At 44.3% G+C, this 13,554-nt stretch overlaps 1 protein-coding gene across 1 annotated transcript in view; it reads left to right on the top strand.

The window, feature by feature from the left end:
- tsc1b (TSC complex subunit 1b) overlaps nucleotides 1-12,404 on the top strand; it is a 28,491-nt gene extending 16,087 nt beyond the window's left edge. The window contains exons 15-22 of the mRNA XM_076757988.1: nucleotides 717-760; nucleotides 3,085-3,251; nucleotides 3,527-3,709; nucleotides 3,837-3,947; nucleotides 7,891-8,013; nucleotides 8,569-8,756; nucleotides 8,945-9,118; nucleotides 9,862-12,404. Coding sequence (XP_076614103.1) covers nucleotides 717-760; nucleotides 3,085-3,251; nucleotides 3,527-3,709; nucleotides 3,837-3,947; nucleotides 7,891-8,013; nucleotides 8,569-8,756; nucleotides 8,945-9,118; nucleotides 9,862-10,543 — 1,672 coding nt within the window. The 3' untranslated portion in view covers nucleotides 10,544-12,404. The remainder of the gene's footprint in view (nucleotides 1-716; nucleotides 761-3,084; nucleotides 3,252-3,526; nucleotides 3,710-3,836; nucleotides 3,948-7,890; nucleotides 8,014-8,568; nucleotides 8,757-8,944; nucleotides 9,119-9,861) is intronic.
- Nucleotides 12,405-13,554: the final 1,150 nt, after the last annotated feature.

The following is a 13,554-nucleotide window of genomic DNA, read 5'->3' on the forward strand; positions in this document are numbered from 1 at the left end:
GCCTGATGTGCTGGAGTCTCTGCTGGCTGCCTGGCAACCTCACGGTGACAGCGGGATTTCAGGAAGTCCAGCATGTAACCCCCGCCTCCATAAAAACCACAACGTGCTGGTTTCACACTTTGTTTTTTTTTTTTTTTCACGGATTAAACGAAATTCTGATGTGTTAAGTAGTGAGCTTTAGAGGTGCTGAGACGTGGATTTGCTACCTGTGGACAGAGCCAGGCTTTATGCTTTATGCTAAGCTAACGGTCTCCTGGCTCAGTGTAAATATATCTTTATGTTTACCTCAACAGGACCGTATCACTGTAGTATCTTGTGTGCTAACCTGTGCTTTCCTCATATGTAGTACAGTTCAGTCTGTGCTGTCTCTGGCTGACCTCAGTAACTGCAGCGTTTGCTTTCTTTATGTCTTGCAGCAAACAGGAAGAAGCTGGTTTGAGATATAGTTTGTGTTTTGGACTACAACTAACATCAATGAAATGTGGCTACAGACACGTTAATACACAAAACCTTCATGTCTTTGTCTCATGTCCAATACCAGAAACCGTTGCCTTTCTAAAACCCTTCTACGTGTGGCTGTTTGTACTGTTTCTCTACTAAAAATGATCCAATCTTTAACGTCGTGACTGACATGAATAACTTAAGAACAGCTTAAGAGAGAAGCATCCTGGAGATATCCTTCTTATAAAATGTTTTTTCATCTTCTCCCCTTACAGATTACCTTTGCCAAGTAAGTCAGCTGACTGGACACACTTTGGAGGTAAAGCACTCACACCACATCACTGTCCAACACTGATAAAAGAAGCTATTATGAAGCCTGCAGATGGAACATTATTTAGGCATGACGAGTGATTGGTCACAAGCTCTGAGACATGAACAGCATGTTAAAATGTTACCCGGCGGGACAGGGAATTTGTTCAACTGAGGTTTATAAAAAAAAAACACAAACTTCCCACAGTCACAGTCAGAAATTTGAAAGTTGGCCATTTAGAGATTTCTTCAGCCTGTATTTAAGTCCTACTGCGCTCAGGCAAACAGAGCAAGAATCTAATTTCATCCAGCTGCAGCTCGCAACAACATAGAAAGACTGTGTTGAATTTTTTCTTCTCCCGTGGTCGACTGATAGGAGTCATGTCATTTTGATTGCACCTAAAACAGAAGTCCACTCAGCGCTTGTTGATGACTGACGTGAACTCTCCGGAGGACCGTCAGGGCCTTGGAACAAATTCTTCAGTAAATCTCTGCTCTCTCCTCCTTCGTGCGTGTTAACAAGTGAAGCTCTGTATCCAGAGTTATGTCGGCCAGTCGTAGGGATTGAAGAGCACTGCGTTTTCACATTTTAAATATCTTCATCATGTGATTATCTGCAACAATCAATGAAATGTGTCCACAGACACAAACAGCAACCTTAAAGTCGACCAAGCAGAGTTGTTTCCGTCAGGTCACTGTCCAAATCAAAAGACAAGCTGATAACATCTCGCCAGATGAATGTGGATCAATAATGCCTTCACCTTTAAATATCTACTATCAGGATATCAGGCATTGGAGCCGCCTGGTAGCCAACAGATAGCTGTGCTTGGTGCTTCTACAGAGGAGGTTGTTTTCAGGTTGTTTGTTAGTCACTGGGATATCTCTTACATGTAACAGATTTCAAGAAATTTGGTGGAAGCTTGGGTCATGAGCCAAAGACCAAATCTTAAAAATGATTTCTTTCAACTAAAACGGAACCAGGAATCCAGCACACTGCAGGAAACTTGTTCTTATTTCATTTAATTTCAGTGTTTTGGTCGGGCTGTGTGTTGTTCTCTGTGTGCACATTTTTTCTATTTAATAATAGAGGCCAAGGGTTAGGGGACAAGCAGCTGTTCCAAATCAAATCTTCCATTTATATCAGGAAGGGTCCGATCAAAGAGTACATTTATAAGATTATGAATCTGCTCAAGTGTTCATTGCCAACTCTTAGAACTTGACCATGTTTGACTTGGTGCCACGGTCACATTTCAGTCAGTAAGAACAAAGTAGGTTAGCAAAGCAATAGAGAAGACCCTGCCCCCCCCCAGCCCGATACTTGGTGAGTTGGTGGTCATCTACAGATCTGAGGTTGCTGGTTGGAGTATGTCGGTGCTGGAAGTCAGTGAGGTAAGTGATGAGGAGAATTTTGAATTGAATGCTTTGTTGAATGGAAGCGTGTGATCTCTGGTGAGGGAGTGGGTGACCCAATGGGAAGCTGAGTTTTCAATGTGTTGTAGTTGGTTGAGGATTTTGGTGGTACAGACGACTGTTGCTGTAGTTGAGTTAATGAAGGTGTGGTTGAGAGTTTCAGCTGATGAAAAGAAGAAGGATGGAAGAGGAGAGGCAGGGTTTTAAGATGATAAGGGCAGTTTTTGTGATGTAATGAACGTGACATTTGAAGAAGAGCGTTTGATCTAAGATGACTCCTTGGTTAGGGATGTGTGTGGAAGGAGGAACAGTGGGGCCATCGATGCAGAGGATTTGATGAAAGATTTGGGAGTTATGATGATATTTCGGATTTGTCTCTTTTGAGTTTGGGGAAGTTAGCTTGCATCCAAGATTTTATATCTGTGAGGCAGGTTTTGAGGGCGGAGGGAGGTGCAGCAGTAATGGATGTAGTGAAGATGTAGAGCTGTTTGTCACAGGCACAGGACAAACAGTAGAAATGGAGGCCATGGTGGCATATGATGGTACTGAGGCAAAGTGTGTAGACAATGAAGATGAGGAGGCCAAGTACTGAACCTTGGGGGACACCGCAATTGACGCGGGCTGTGTTAGAGGAAGATGGATTGATGCGAAAGAGCTGAGGGCGTTCTGAGAGGTATGATTTGAACCATAAGAGGGCAATACGTAACTTGTGTTGTTGACAGTGAACAAACGTTTCAACAGTGTGGTGGAATCAGTTTTCTATTTAAACACAGTCATTTTTATATTCTATTCTCATTACATGACCTGTGCTATTCTGCTGTTCCACACTAGAATAATAATTAAGCTCATTTCCAGCAGTATGTGTGTGTGTGTGTCAGGCATGTGACCGTGTTAACTACATTGTTATTGCCATGGCCTCCGCAGGCTCGGCTCCACTGGACGAGCTTCACACGCTGCGGAGCCAGCTGCTCCTGCTGCACAACCAGCTGCTGTACGAGCGCTACAAGAGGGAGCAGCACGCCGTCCGCAACCGACGCCTCCTCCGACGCATCATCAACGCCACTGCGCTGGAGGAGCAGAACAACGCTATGGCAAGTTTGCATGTGCTCATTGTCACGGATTAGCTCAGTTTAAGCCCGAGAGACGGAAACAGTGTTTTAGTCCTCAACAGCCAGCCATGTCCAGAGAAAACGCATCTAAATTCTTCAGAGATATCCACCGATCACTGAGGCGTTTGTATAATTTCAGAGCTAGGTGCTGCAAACTGCATTAAAACATCTAATTTTAAAACATAATAATTTAGCACATTTAGAAACTCCTGTACACGTTGTGCTCAGCTCCTACTTGAATCTGCGTGTCTGTGCAGAAGGACCAGCTGAACCTGCAGAGTGTGGACATCTTGTCTCTGAGGGAGAGTCTGCAGGTGGAGCAGCAGCGGTACAGGCAGCTGTGGGACGACCGGGAGACGGTGGTGACCAGGCTGCACAGTCAGATCCGACAGCTGCAGCAGGGACGAGACGACTACTACACCAAGAACCAGGAGCTCCAGGTACGCACACAAACGCATACTGCAGACTGATGATCCACAGACACCTACGCACAAAGGTGCACCTTACTGTATATGTTTTATTCAAATGCGATACCATTACAACTCTCATGGGGTCTTGTGTCTCCAGAGCAAGCTGCAGGAGTGCCAGAAAAGGATGGATGAACTGGAGGCGGAGCTTCAGAGGGCCAACAACAAAGTCTGCCATACTGGTCACCTCCTCAACCAGATGACTATCAAGGTAAAGAAATACCTGATCTGATTGAACGTGTTATTTTCTCAGTTTCAGCCCTTTAGCTAAATGCAGGTAATAAAAGTGCAGGAGAGAAGGGAATCAGTCAAAGGCAGTTACGTAAATATTCGTTATGTCTTTACTGAGATGTGACTGGAGCGTTGGGGAAGGAGACAGAATGCTCTGTGATGCTTGTCACCTGGCTCTCAGAGGGGGTGGTGTTACTGCTGGAGAACAGCTGGAAGGGGACGCACGCCCTGCCTGTTCACTCATTAGTCTCATCATTTATGAGAGAGTTCTGCTTCCTCTGAAATTCCTATTTTCTCAGCTTCACTGCATGCAAAGCATTTTGCTGGGTATAAATATTACTCATATGAGGTTTGATTATATCGTTAGTAAATCTACAGTCATCATGTTTTGGTCATAAACAAAGAGCTTGTTTGTCAGCGGTCTCGATTTCTTATAATTCCTCACACCCTCTCCTTTCTCGAACGTTATCGGAGCCTGTAGGTTTGTGAGCATTGTTTAGTGTGAGATCATCAAAATAATTACGGCCTTCTTGCTCAGGCTCAGAGAAAGCTGCCCAGGTTCGCCAGACTTATTTGGAGGAGAAATGAAATTGAACATGTTAAAGTATTTTTTCAAAACATCCGTCACAGACTTCCTGGTTTTGCTTTGACGAGCTGCTCTTATCGTCATTGTGTGCATGCGATGAGGGATTATTACCAACATCTCAGGTGTGTTCATTTTTGATTTAACAAGCATGCTCTCTCGCATCAGGAGAATATGTTTGTTGTCGGCCACGATATCAAATTCGAACAAACACATTATTTGCTAGAATTAGTTCAAACACAGCCCATATAGCGAGCTTGCAGCAGAGTCCTCGCATTTGTTTGTGAAGTGAAGCAGCTGCTTTTTACAGTCTGCAAACAGCCTTCCTTTGTTCATTTACAGCACAGCACACGCACACTGCTTCTCAGATGCTTCGGTGTCGTGATTACCTGAAAACCTAAAGACCCCATGATTTGATTGTTGTTTTTATTGTACAACTGTGTTTGTGTTTCAAATTAAAAAAAAAAATCTAAAATTCTATAATGCACCAAACGTGGCCATGAGCTCACACTGACACAGATGGAATGTTGATGCGCTTAAATAGTGAACTTAGGTTGTCAGGTGGAGTCTGTCGTCCAGGGGGACGAGTTGACTGAGCTGCAGAGAGAAAACGCTCTTCTGAGAAAGCAGCTGGAAGACGGTGGCATGGATCAGCACATGTCTAAGTGGAGACTGGAAGCTGCGGAGAAGAGGAGCAAGAGACTGACGACTCAGCTGGAGAAGACAAGCCTGATGACCTCTGAAAACAATGCTGCAGGTCTGAATAAAAAACAGGACAGGGCAAAGAAGAAGGAAGGAAGCAAAACACGAACGCAGCTGCAAATGTGAGGATGGTTCATGCAGCCAGTCAGTGCACAAAGGCTTCACAGACTGATGAGAAGAAAATCTCTCAGCTGATGCTCCTGAAGGCTCACGAAGATCTGGCGAAGTGCAAGGCCAGACTCCAGTCCAGTGTTGACGAGCGGCATGAGAAGGTCATGGCTTTGAAGAAGGGCGTCATGGATCTCAGCGTGAACCTGCAGAAGGAACAAATTACCTTGATGAAGAGAGCCATCAAGCTGGTTCCCTGCCTCACTTAAGATGATTGCAGCAGCCAGAAGAGCCAGTCCGCACGGGCTAAAGAGGTGGAGAAGGTCAACCTCCAACTGCAGAAGTTTCAAATGAAGCTGATGCAGCAGATCCTGAGTCTGAAAACTCCGAGGAAAGAGAAAAGAGCTCCCATAAAGTACCAGTGGTTCAGAACCCTGAGGGACCAAGAGCAGCAGACTGAGCTGGAGGACGAGGGCGTCAAACAGCAGAAGGACAAAGACACACTTCTGCCCGAAATACAGCAGCTCAAACAACAGCTCAGCACTGAAGAGGCAATGGAGAAAAAAGAAGGCAATGGCCCTGGAACTGGAGGATGAGCTCTCCAAAAAGAGCTCAGCTGTAGAAGAGGCACAGCTTAAAGCGAAGTGAGCTGGAGAAAGATCTGCTGAGGATCAAGGAGGAAACTCAGGAGGAGACAGAAAGAGCCCAGACGTCCTACGTGGATCAGCCGGAGCACCTGACAAAAGTGAACAAAGACGTCTCAGCTGGCCAGAAAAAAAGCAGAGGAGCAGCTGCAGGTCCATCTGAAACAGTGGCAGGACGAGACGCTGAAGGAGAAGCAGCAGGAGTGGTCTGAGAGGGAGAGCGACATGGCCTCAAGGGTGGATCATCTTTAGTCCAGAGTGACAGAAATGCTGGAAAAGAAGAAGAAAGGCTGTCTGGCCAGGCTCCTCCAGCTGAACAGCACCTGTTTGCACTTGGTTTATGTTCTCTGGGTTAAAATGCAAAACAGCAATTCCTGTACTTTTGTTTCATCTCTGTAAATAATTGAGTTGTATTTCAGTGAATATGTCAGTAAAACAGCTGTAAAGAGAACATGTTTGAGAGACCCCTCATGCAGGAAAGGTGTACTGATGTCTGTAGAATTTAATTCTAAGAACATTTGTCTCACTTTGTCTGAGGATTTCTAACATTTCTCCTTTTGGAAAGTCGGAACATCTTCAATATTTATTCAAGTAAAATTGAGAACAATTATTCGAACTTTGAGTATGTGAATTTTATAAGACTTTTTACTCTTCAGATTCAAACATTATTTCAACTGGAAATGTTTTTAATAGAGTAAATAATACAAATATTGCATTTTGTAAACTCCACTGGATTTAACTGATTTCCTGGATTGATCCTGCCACTGAGATATGAGTCACCATTTGAACGGTCATTTCTGCATTTCATTTTCACTGAAAATAAAGACAAAATATGTTGATTGATCTTTTCTGGGGTCTGTACCAAACAAGCTTACGTTTGGAGAATATTATTTGTCGGCCGGGGGGATCTTTGAAGCACCACTTCATTTATTATATGTTGTGACACATTTCGAAAGCATTTTCTAACTGCTTATACAACGAAGAAACAATTTCCAGATTTTGTTTTTTTTCTTCTCCAAACCCACAGGGACAAATCACTCTATTAAGGAGCTCAAACATTCATCACCTTTTACTGCACCAGTTATGGATGTGTTACAGGACGCGTTGTGGTAAAAGTGGATATATGAATAAACACATTGAAATGTGCTTAGAATATGTGCTGCTTATATACAGCTGGAGGTTTAATAGAGGTTGAACATGGTCAGCATGTAGCATGTAATTCCTCTTTATTCAAAGTTGAATTGAAGTGGTGTTTCTGCCCTGGACGGCCATTGGTTGATATTTTCTGTGCTGCTGGGCAGTCGGGTCAGACTTGGGGAGCAACAACAGCCCCTGTCCTCGTCCTGCCACCTCTCTGCACACTGCACACTGTCCCAGGGCTCAGTTGCCTTGGAGACGTTGTCTCTCCCTCTCTATTTTTGGGTCAGCGACACAGGGGGTCTGGGTGTTTTTCTGCCTCCTGGGGTTTGTCTGAGGTCTGTTTCCTCCGTCTGACCCAGACTGAACTGAAATCCTGACAAACAAGGCGCCGTTGATTCAGGAAAACGTCCTTTCAGATCAGACGGCATTGACGGAGTTGATGAAAGTTCCTGATTTATGATTTTCAGGCTGCATGGTTTAGTATCTTGACATGTCAGCGTCTGGCAACTGATTCCTCACGATAATTCCCATAGAGTGACTGCAAAGTGTCATTCTATGGGAAGAAACATTTATTTCAGACTAACTAGTTCCTCAGTGACGTGCATACTGAAAAATTTCATGCTGCAGCTCGTCGAATCTGTAATTCTGTCATGCTTATTGTGTTAAGTACTTGTGGACAGGTTTGATTTGTAGTGTTGCTGCTGTTATGCCCTCAATTGTCATTGTTTGTCTCGTGTGTCCTTCAGCTGAGCAACAGTGAGAGCACCCAGCAGCAGATGAGCTTCCTGAACAAGCAGCTGCTGCTCCTCGGGGAGGCACATAAGCTGTCCATGCAGGAGCTACACCACACAGGCGCTGATAATACGAAGGTATGGTGGAAAGAAGTGTGTGTGTGTGTGTGTGTGTGTGTGAGTGTGAGTGTGAGAGTGAGAGAGAGTGTGAGAGACAGATGCACAGAACTGCAGAGACGACGTACTGAGGTGACAAAGGGGACACTAATTGGGTTTGTTGGGCCTCGAGTCAAACTGTCCCACTGAAGCGTTTTTAGCTTCGCTGTAGCTTCATCTGTCTCCATAAGTCAGGATCGTAGTTATCCAAAGTACCAGGATAGACTTCAGTGTAGTCAGAAGGTTGTTTTAATGATATATTAATAATTTCTTCCACAAAAAAAACGTCTCTAAAGTTTCATTATTTGTTAAGCCGATCATAAAATTAACTCTTCTCATAAAATCTGCAAACAGATGTTAACTGACATGGAAAGCAAACCTGAACCTGAACATAGCATTTCCTGTAAATAGAAAAACAGTAATGCACATTGGAAATAGAATAATCATGAAAAAATCAAACTGATCTCACATGGCTGAAAACCTCTCTCATACATTTGTTGTTCCTTCCTGCTCTTTGGACTATGACCTGACCCCCAGGAGGCCCAGATGCTGCAGGTGTCTTATAGAAAAGAGGTGGAGACGCTGAGGCAGAACCTGCTGGTTCAGGGTCAGAAGCTGGAGGCGGCGCAGCAGAGAGTCTCCGAGCTGGAGACGCACCTCTCCAAGAAGGAACACCTCATCGTCGAGCAGAAGAAGTTCCTCGAGGATGTAAAATGTCAAGCAAAGTGAGTATGAACCTCCGAGTTGTCGAAATGAGCTTGGACTGGAGCATCTAAATCAGTAGGACATGAATTATTGGTCTAAGTAGATCAGATGTCGCTCATGTTTTCTTTCGATGTCAGTGGTTCTCACATTCTCTCTCCCACGTTGTCGTTGTCCTCGTCTCCTTCCTGTCTCATCTCTTTCTTTGCAGGGCGGAGCTGCAGGCCTCAGACAGCAGGTATCAGGCTCAGAGGAGAATCACTCAGCTGCTGCAGACTGAACTCCTGCAGCTCTACAGCAGAGTGGAGATGGAGGCTCCTGCCAGCATCGCCACCGGTTCACCAGCAGGGGGCAGAGCTGACCCACTCACTTGTGCTGATTCCAGGTCAGACTTGGAGAACATTTTAAGTGCGGCTGTTTTAGTATATGGTTATCTGTTTCTTAGATAGTCCAGTTTGTAAATATTGTTACACAGCTGAACTTGAGTTTGCGCTGCTTTATAGCTGTTTCCAACCTCTTGAAAGTGACCACTGTCTACCGGTGATGGTTGCATACTGTATGTCTATAAGCTCCCTGCAAACACCCAAAGAGATTGTTTACTTTTACTACTTTTAGAGGCCTCAAGTTGTAAAACTGTACACAAGGAAAAAAAGATTGAGAAGAGTCAGAAAAAAATTACAATTCTAACAGAAATAGTTCAATAATATTTAATCACCTCTAGATTGTGCCACTTCTATTCTGGTTAATTTGGTCATGTGGAGCCCAGTAAATGTTTATAATTTAGCTTTTGTCTTATAGGCACTCTATAAATGCTCCCCCTTTTTCTCTTTTTCATTTTAAATTATACTATTTTATGATAACTGTGCTGTCAGCACATAAATATGTCTGCTTCAGATGTCACAACTTACTGTAATAGACATGCAAAGTGCAACGTGTACCAGGTTCAGGTGTCTAATATGCACAAATTTTAAGTGACACCTGATGAACCAAAGCTCCAGTAGCTGCTGTATGAATAAATGTTACTGATGCATGTGTTAGTGGTATTTTAGTGACTATGGTAGATGCAGTAATACCTGGTATCATCCGATCAATGCATTTCTTGAGTAGTTCTGAACATGTCTTCCACAGTGTCATGCTGCCGGATGGACCAAGTAAAACTCACATCAACGACGAGGCGGACAGTAGACCGCCACACGACTCCCCCCAGGGTAACGGCAGCACTTTATCGCCAGGGCAACCAAAGGCGAGCAACTCTTCCAAGACAACAGCCAACTCCATCAATGGCAGCCAGGACCTGGCCCCGCCCCTGCTGGTGGAGCCCTCCCTGTCCTGTTCCCACGCCAATCCGCTCGCACCCCTGCAACCCTCTGACGCGCCGCTCACCGTGGGCTCCTACCCCAGCGCCAAGAGCTTCCTGGGCATGAGGGCGCGCGAGCTGTTCCGCAACAAGAGCGAGAGCCAGTGCGACGAGGAGCAACCACCGCCGCGCCTGGCCGGCCTCGCCCACGGCCTGAAGACTGAGCTGTGCGTGGAGCCGCCCTGCTCGGGTTACATCGCCACCGTAGGCCCTGCACCTTGCCCCATCCCTACTCCGCCCCCTGTCCCAGCCCCCGCCCTCGCCGCTCCTCTCACTGTGCCCACCAAGGAGCCCCCTTCTGAGCCCAAGCAGAAGGCCTCCAGCCAGGAAAGCCCCCGCAGGAAGGCAGGGGTGGGGTCAGGCGGAGGGCGGGGTCATGCGGGGTCGGGGCGTCCCCGGCAGCAGCAGCTAAAGATCATGGACTATAACGAAACACATCACGAGCACAGTTAGAGACACAGAACTGAGCCGGTGTGGAGGTGGAGAGACTGAAGTTTAACGATGAAGAAGAGCTACAAATCAGCGAAAGAGTATCATGTCAGCAACTCTTTGGAATTCAGTGTTATATGTTCCATTCCTCTGAGTGGGCAACAGGATTTCCCCCAGTGTTTTTTTTTTTTCTTGTTTTTTTTTTTTTTTATACTGATTCATTCCCCTGAAGATTTTTGACAAGTTTCACAGGGATACAAAGTCAATGTGTTGTTACCAGTGGAAAAGCCAGATTTTTGAATTTGGTTATGAGACAAAGATGCTCAAAGACATGCCGACAGGATGCGATCAAAGTTATCCAGAATTTATACGTGACAGTGTGAGCGTGATGTTTAAAGGGTCAGTTCACACTAAAAATGTACATTTTCCCATTTAGCTGCAGTTGCATCAGCCATGCAGATAGTTCAGCTGTAATTCGTCCAAATTTTGACATTTGTCTCTGAGATTTCTGCCTCCACAGCCAACACAATGGAAGTGAATGAGAATTCTGTTTGTGATGCCCACATCATTGAAAAATAACATTGAAAAAAAAAAAAACTCGGCAGCAACTCATCCTCTGAAACAGTGTCCCGGTTACTTTGGATTATGTGCAGACCTTTCTGAGAACTGCTTTCTACTGAGGAAATAGTCCCTTTTGAATGAAAGGTATCAGCGAGGTCTGTGACGAGGACTGTGTTTCTGTAAAGACAATTTGCTGCTAAGATGTTTAGATGTCATTTTTAAATACTGTGAGCACCACAAGTAAAGGTCCGTCCACCTCCACTGTGTTGACTGTGGAAACAGATTATCTAAAAGCTCTCTCATTGATAGCATTGGCGCTAAACAACCAATTTTTTTGTTTTTTTTGAGTGTACTGACCATTTAAACGCTACCACTCCTACTCAAAATCCAATATTTAAAGAAACAGAAGAGCAGGAGATGTTACATTTGTCGCCATCATCTGTTGCTTTGCCATTGGCCGCGGACCGACGTGTTTTTCATGTCGGAGGACATGTTGAGCGAGTGTTACATCAGAGTGGTGGAGGTGATTAGTAAGCGGAGATGTTTGGTTTGTTCTGAGGAAACTCAACTTTATTTATACTCCACCTTTCAGACAAACACACAGCCCAAAGGGTTTAACATGGCAAAGCTGAAACAACACAGACAAAAAATAAAAACGACAATAAACAGACTAAAAATTACAACAGTAAGAGCGGTGCAATGTCAAAAAGCAAATAAAAGCCAGTGGAATAAAATAAAAATCAGGGGCAAAAATTCTGTAAAAACCAGAACCATTTATTCAGCCATGAAGGGAGCTCACAAGCACATATCCTAAAGTAGAATCACACCTGGCAAGAGACACAAGGCCACGAGCAGCTGATCATTTTGAAGTGCCATGCAAACACTGGTGTTCTGGCCGAATCCAAACATCTCTAAAGAGAAGTGCTGTTTCTCATGTCCTGTGTACATTCAGCTGGTTGCAGCGCGGGGAATAAAACCAAAAACATCTCGTCTTATCAGGTTCCCTTCTGCAGGTCGTTTCTTCTAAGTATTAGAAGCAAACACTGGTTTTGAAAGTCGTCTAAATCCTGTTGTCCACTGGGAACTCCTGCTGTCACTTCCTTTTGCCTCGCTATCTAAAGCATGTTCAACGATCCACTTTAAATGCCAACCGTAGTAACTACAGCAAACCAAGACAGAAGGTACAATCAGCACAAATCGAAGAAACCAGGACTCTGACCGGAGCTGGAGAATCTGGGACAAAATGGCAAAAAAGGAAGTTCTTAAAGCAGTGGCTTGTGTTTAACTGTGAACAATAAAGATCGTCTTCAATGTTTTGCACTACAATTCTGAGTTTTGCTTATTTTTGCGGCCTCCATTTGGTTTGAACCTCTGCAGAGAGGCAGCATCGAGGCTGTTCTCTCATTATGGCCAGTTTGTTGTTGGGACTGAACACTTTCAGATGTTTGTACATGGAAAAGAGTCAGCCCACCACCCTAAACTGTGTTATTGGTTTACAGCTTGACAGAAAACACATGAACAGAGACTTAATTACTTTTTTTTTTGGTGGGCAGCCCCACAGTGTTTGGCCTGCCTGAGTACGAAAGCATACGAAGTTATTGTGATAGTCGACTGATACAAATTATTATTTATTTATTATAAAAAATACTGACGGTCAAACGGCAATTAACGCTGCCACTACTGCTGCTGATAGTAGTAATAGTAGTCGGTATGGTACTTGTAATTTAAGAAAAAATTAGAGTACAGACTTAAAAACGGTTGACAGGCTATGACACAAGTACAGCTAGTTAGCCGCACCAACATCCTAACCGGAGTAAAATTGTACAGCTAGCTGGTTTCTAAAGTATGGACGACGTGAAGCAGTTCTTAAAGTAATAGTTCAACTTTTTGAGAAATAACACTTCACTTATTTGCTTTGTCTCCAGGACGCAGATGCAAACACTGACCCCTGTCTCCTGTTTGTTGGCTAACGCGAACTTGTATATGAAGCTGCAGCCAAAACCCCATCAGCTTAGTTCAGTATTGACACCTGAAGCGGCTAGCCTAGCCGTGTACGGAGGTAAACCAGTCCAGCTATTGGCTGTTTAAATCTCACGAATTCACTCATTATATCGCGTTGTTTGAATTCGCGCAGCTGACCTTAATTTAGCTATAGTACGCAAACTGTCTCCTGGCTTCTCATATCTAATGGGCGTATGAAAGAGTGGCGTCGTTTTTCTTAACTAGTGTCACTGTCGTCAAGAAAGCTACTTTATACAATGAAGGACTGTCTTCTTTTTACCCTGAGTGAGTCTTAAATGTGAATGTTTTCAAATCTAACACTTTGTTTACCATTAGCCAAACAAATATTAGCAAAGGAGCCGCTCCCTGCAGTCGAGGAACATATTACAGACAGTCAGTATTCCAAGATAGAAACACAAAACAGTCAAGTAGAAAGTATGAAAACTGGACGTCATATTGTTTTTCAGTGTCAC

The sequence above is a fragment of the Chaetodon auriga genome, chromosome 19, assembly GCF_051107435.1.
Source record: "Chaetodon auriga isolate fChaAug3 chromosome 19, fChaAug3.hap1, whole genome shotgun sequence".
NCBI lineage: Eukaryota > Metazoa > Chordata > Actinopteri > Chaetodontiformes > Chaetodontidae > Chaetodon > Chaetodon auriga.